The 6059-nt window shown below is 38.5% G+C and overlaps 1 protein-coding gene across 1 annotated transcript in view; it reads left to right on the top strand.

Moving 5' to 3' along the window:
• The first annotated feature begins 2964 nt into the window (after positions 1-2964).
• The window catches only part of LOC130927172 (carbamoyl-phosphate synthase [ammonia], mitochondrial-like), a 78116-nt gene continuing 75021 nt past the window's right edge, over positions 2965-6059 (top strand). The window contains exons 1-4 of the mRNA XM_057852802.1: positions 2965-3099; positions 5421-5530; positions 5610-5754; positions 5969-6058. Of these exons, the coding sequence (XP_057708785.1) occupies positions 2986-3099; positions 5421-5530; positions 5610-5754; positions 5969-6058 (459 nt within the window). The 5' untranslated portion in view covers positions 2965-2985. The remainder of the gene's footprint in view (positions 3100-5420; positions 5531-5609; positions 5755-5968; position 6059) is intronic.

Genomic DNA, 6059 nt, shown 5'->3' with positions numbered 1-6059 from the left:
TCTGTTCACAGCCTACCACGTTTTCAACGCACATGCCAAATAGTGTTGTAGGCAGTTTGAAATGTTCTTTTTCTGGATGTGGCGGGCCACAAAAAAAAATGGAAGAGATGTCATGAATAGCCCCAAGGCTGTGGTTTAGACACCCCTGAGCTAGATAGAAAAGTTGGCACGTAAATTTGTTGGCCGGATGGAATAACATATCGAAAAATAAATTTACATTTAATACATGTGCATACAATACATTTATATTCATTACAGTTTTACATTTTATTTAATAACTGTCTGTAAGGTGAATTAGATAAGACACCTCATCTTAACCATCATCTTATCTCAATGCTAGCTATTGACAATGATATATGTCCAATTCACTTAAACTGGGAGATCTGGCAATACATGCTCATTTTCAGTGGCCGAAAAGTGTCTTTGCATTTAACTGACTTTCCTAACGTGTAAAGCAATAAAGCAAACAAAAAAAAATGAATGAAATGAACAAATATATATATTTTTAAAATTGGTCAAAATTATTTTTCGAACAGATCATGTTACCAGCACCTTAGACGGTCATTTGCTTTGCATATTATTATTATTTTTTTTAAATTAGGGGAGGGCAATATTATTTTTCAAATGATTTTTTTCTTAGTTTGAAAATATTTTTTTTTTGTTTGAAGCAACTTTTTGGGGGATTGAATGATTTAGACACAAATTTCCTACCCATAATTTGGCCCAAACACACAAAAAGGATTGCTAAAATAAAAAATTTTAATTAAAAATTAAGTGTTCAAATGCAAACATTTGGGCCTTTATTTTGCATTCCAATTTTTTTTTTTCTATGAGTGAAATTTTTCTTTTTTGATTGAAGTGATTTTTCATTTGAAAATATATATTTTTTGTTTGAAGCAACTTATTTTTTGATTGAATAAAGACACAAATGTCCTAGCCAAAATGTGGCCTAAACGCAAAACAACATTACTTCAATCAAAAAAGTTGCTTCAATCCAAAGAAAAAAAGCTTTCAAATGCATGTTTTTTGAGTTTCAAATTAATTTTTGCATTCAAACACAAGCTTTTTAATCGAACAAGACACAAATCTACCTCCATATGGCTCCGGCCAGGGGATACAATTTTTGACTGGGGTAACTACATTGGAATGTCACCGGCGGGCATACCATATTCAATGGATGACGATCTTGGAGAAATGTTTAGCTGTCCTAATCAGCCTGATTTATAATTCAGCTCAAGAATGATGGGAAACAAAAAAAAAATGCTCATTTTCAGCTTATTATTATAAATATTCTTGTAAGTAAATTTTATTGCTGACACTGCGTTTTGGGGTCATCAACATGTTGTGCCCTCCTGGCCCAAAAGTCAAACTCCGCCTATGCTTTCAGCATCTCCCAGTCAACATGAATGGCGTACCGCACGCAGGCTATTTTTAGACCGTGACGTCGCATCGTAAAGCGGAAGTAAAGCCGAAGTGGGACATTATAGACCCGCCCTCGCATAGACACAACGCAATTAGTGCTACTTTTCGCCGGTAATCTTTCAAAAACGAACATGCCGATCACGCATTGCTTTTTTGGAACTTGTAGAAACGACTCTAAACATTACGACCATGAAGGATGTTTTCTTTATACGTTCCCGGAAACCAAAAACTCGGGAGGAAAAAATGTGAAGACCGAATCAACTTGCGCGGACTTTAACACCAGCTCGGCGAATTCATTCACGTTTCATATGTAGTAAACATTATGTTGGGTTGGCATGGTCTTTCAGATGACAAAGAGGTAAGCCATTTTTATATTTTTACTTAATTTTTTTAGTGTAATGTCGTGCCGTACTGCTTCTGTCTGACAATGAATGACCTGAAAAAAATTACAATCGTATCTGACTGCCACTGTTACAGTTTCTGTTAAATATATATATATAAAACAACTTTCGTAAGGGGGAAGTGTAAATAAATTATAGGATTAAGATGTGTTATCAATGAAAAAATTAAAAGTGTTCATTGGCCGTCACTGAGTAGCATTTGCGATCGCTACACAAAGCTAACTAAATTACCCCCCAAGAACAGTAAGAGACGTAGGACAACCAGAGGATATATAAGAAAGACAGGGCTGATGGTAAAGGATAGCTTGTTGAAACTGGAGAATGTCATTGTCAGTCGAGTTGATAAAAAAAAGCTAAATCTATGCTTAGGTCGGCTCGTTTTTTTCCCGTCTTTTTCAGCCTTCGACACAAAAGCCATCTCTTTAACTGAACATTTTAATGTTCTTCCACATCTATGCCAGTCAATTTGGCACCAGGCACATCATTTTCGGAGAGAATTGGTAGGGGGTAGCTCTGTAAACATCTCCTTGGTACACGATTTCCATTCATTTCCTATTAGGGACAAACGGTAGCTTGTCCTTGCTTAGCAACAGTTGCTAATGTCATGAATATTAATGAGCGGAAGTGACGTATTGGTTGCGGTACGCCATTGGACGTCAGCTCAGCCAATGTGTTAATGGATTGAATTAACGAATTCAGTAATTTTTCCATAATTAAAACCAGTCAACTTATAAAACATAGGTTCGAAAAGAAACTTGGAAAGAAAAGATTCTAAATGAGAGTATTTCTTCATCCCAAATGGAGATTTGTACAATTTGACCTTAAATAAGTGGCTTGTTTTGACATTATCATGTCAAAAATGATGAATAGTACTGTGAACTATGATTGGTTGAACGCAACTGGACTGAACACAGAGCACCAATCAAATCGTCATGCGCACCAATGAAGCGTAACATAACTTGCTGTCGTCCAATCAGCTGTCACCCTACTTGACCTTACTAAACTGTCAGAGCAGCCGGTGCTGCTCCGCCTGAATTCATTCATTCATAGCATCACTCGAACTTGTTCGCAGTCAACTTTTCAACACACCACGTAATCATCGTTTTAACATCAAAGCAGATTGTCGAGACCTGTCGTATTGCGAGTCACATTGTCGGATAATATGACCAAAATCCTGCTAGCTTGCAGCGCTGTCAAGTCTTTGAGACACTGCTTCGTAGTTGGAAGAACGCCGGTATGGTTGAAACTTCAAACTGCAAAACTTTTTAGTGTCAAGGTAAGGGAATCGTTTTGCAAGGGTCCATTCATTTCACGCGTAGAAACGTCTGGAAACGCTATTCTGGAATGAAATCCGAACTAACTTTCTGTACTCTTTCAATGGTCTCAGTTAAGTGAACACAAAATACATAAACAGTTATGAATTAAGTTAACATGTAAAGCCATGATTTATAGCAGAGGGGTTGTTAGGCTACTATTTCAATATTGGAACGTTGCTATGCACTTAGTTAAGATTCCATTCTTGTAAAAGTAGCTCAAGTTTCATTGAAGTGTATATTAAAAAACACTATTTATTTGCCGTGGGGTTCAGTAGGTCAGGGCATCATAGTGACCTAGTTGCTATTACATATCCCGCACTGTTCTTAGGTTAGGGTTTGAAACTCGTTCCTGATTGGAGTTTTCATTTCTTACACCCTCATGCCCAAAATATGTAGATACAGTGCTGGCCAAAAGTATTGGCACCTCTGCAATTCTGTTAGATAATGCTCAATTTCTCCCAGAAAATGATTGCAATTACAAATGCGTTGGTAGTGATATATTCATTTATTTTACTTGCAATGAAAAAACACAAAAGAGAGACAGAGAGAAAAATCATTATCATTTTACGCAATACTCCAAAAATGGGCCAGACAAATGTATTGGCACCCTTTGAAAAATCATGTGATGCTTCTGTAATAACAGCACCTGTTACTTACCTGTTGCACATAAAAGGTGGTGGCTAAACTAAATTACACTTGCAGCCAGTTAAAATGGATTAAAGTTGACTCAACCTCTGTCCTGTGTCCTTGTGTGTACCACATTGAGCATGGAGAAAAGAAAGAAGACCAAAGAACTGTCTCAGGACTTGAGAAGCAAAATTGTGAGGGAGCATGGGCAATCTCAAGGCTACAAGTCCATTTCCAAAGACCTGAATGTTCCTGTGTCGACGTGCGCAGTGTCATCAATAAGTGTAAAGCCCATGGCACTGAGTCTAACCTCCCTAGATGTGGACGGAAAAGAAAAATTGACGGGAGATTTCAACGAAAGATTGTGCGGATAGTGGATTAAGAACCTCGACTAACACCCAAACAACTTGAAGCTGTCCTTCAGTCCAAGGGTACAACAGTGTCAACCCCTACTATCCGTCGTCCGGCGTCTGAATGAAAAGGGACTGTATTGTAGGATACCGAGGAAGACACCACTTCTGACCCAGAGACATAAAAAAGCCAGGCTGGAGTTTTCCAAAACTATCTGCGAAAGCCAAAAACATTTTGGAAGAATGTTCTGTGGTCAGATGAGACAAAAGTAGAGCTTTTTGGGAAAAGGCATCAACATACAATTTACAGGAAGAAAAAAAAAACGAGGCCTCTAAAGAAAAGAACACGGTCCCCACAGACAAACATGGCGGAGGTTCCCTTTTTTGGGGTTTTGGGGTTGCTTTGCTGCCTCTGGCACTGGACTGCTTGACTGTGTGCATGGCATTATGAAATCTGAAGACTTCCAACAATTTTTTTAGCATAATGTAGGGCCCGGACTAAGACAGCTGGGTCTCCCTCATAGGTCATGGGTCTTCCAGCAGGACAATGACCCATAACACACTTCAAAAGCACTAGAAAATTGTTTGAGAGAAAACACTGGAGACTTCCAAAGTGGGCAGCAATGAGTCCAGACCGGTATCCCATAGAACACCAGTGGAGTGATCTGAAAATGGCAGTTTGGAGAGGCCCCCCTACAAATCTAAGAGACCTGGAGCAGTTGGCCAAAGAAGAATGGTCTAAAATTCCAGCAGAACATTATATGCAACTCACTTATGGATACCGGAAGTGGTGGTTCGCGGGTATTTTGTCTAAAGGTTGTGCTGCTAAGTATTAGGCTTAGGGTGCCAATACTTTTGTCCGGCCCATTTTTTGGAGTTTTGTGTAAAATGATAATAATTTATTATTTTTTTCATTCTCTTTTGTGTTTTTTCATTGCAAGCAAAATAAATGAAGCTAATACTACCAAAGCATCTGTAATTGCAATCATTTTCTGGGAGAAATTAAGCATGATCTGACAGAATTGCAGGGGTGCCAATACTTTTGGCCAGCATTTGAAGATATGGAGTTTTAAAAAGAGCAGAACAACTATATAAGCCTGGTTTTAGCTTAGAGTCGGTTAGCAACCTTCATGTTCAAATACCTGTCTATGTTCATAACACACTCAGTGAATAATGAAAATATCTGCTTGAGCATTAAAAGCAGAATCACGTTGTTCTATAGTATGAAGGTGCTGCTTTCACAATTTGCTTTTGAGGTCATGGTAAACCTTTTATTATTATTATTATTATTTTTGTTATTGTAGGCCCAGACAGCACATCTGGTTTTGGAAGATGGCACCCAGATGAAAGGGGTTTCCTTTGGTTATGATGCTTCTGTAGCTGGGGAACTCGTCTTCAATACAGGTCTTGTTGGGTACGTGAGAACTTAAGTTGATTTCCTAATGACTAAGTATTCCTGAATCTTCACATTAGAATAATTTCTCTGTCTTTAGATATCCTGAGGCCTTGACTGACCCCAGTTACAGAGGGCAAATCCTGACTTTAACATACCCGATTGTGGGGAACTATGGTGTACCAAACACTCAAGAGCAGGACGAACTTGGACTGAGAAAACATGTGGAGTCGGATGGCATCCAGGTATGAAGCTCTGATTTGAAACCCTCAACTTCTGAACAATGAGTGCAATACTTTGCTAAGTGCACTGATCAGTGCGGTGTAGAATTCCAATTTCTAGACATGCTGCCATAAATGCTCTTTTGTACAGCACACATTAAAGTTAGGCTATGTATTGGAATTCTTGGGGATTTTTAGTTAATTGTTTCTGAGGCTCAAATTGTTCTTGTGCCTCGAGGTATCTGGTCTTCTTGTTCAAAACTACAGTCATGAGTACAGCCACTGGAATTCTGTTAAGTCTCTTGGTCAATGGCTACAAGAAGAGAAGG

This window comes from Corythoichthys intestinalis, chromosome 12 (genome assembly GCF_030265065.1).
Source record: "Corythoichthys intestinalis isolate RoL2023-P3 chromosome 12, ASM3026506v1, whole genome shotgun sequence".
Classification (NCBI taxonomy): Eukaryota; Metazoa; Chordata; class Actinopteri; order Syngnathiformes; family Syngnathidae; genus Corythoichthys; species Corythoichthys intestinalis.
This window is presented reverse-complemented; position numbering and strand designations above follow the sequence as displayed.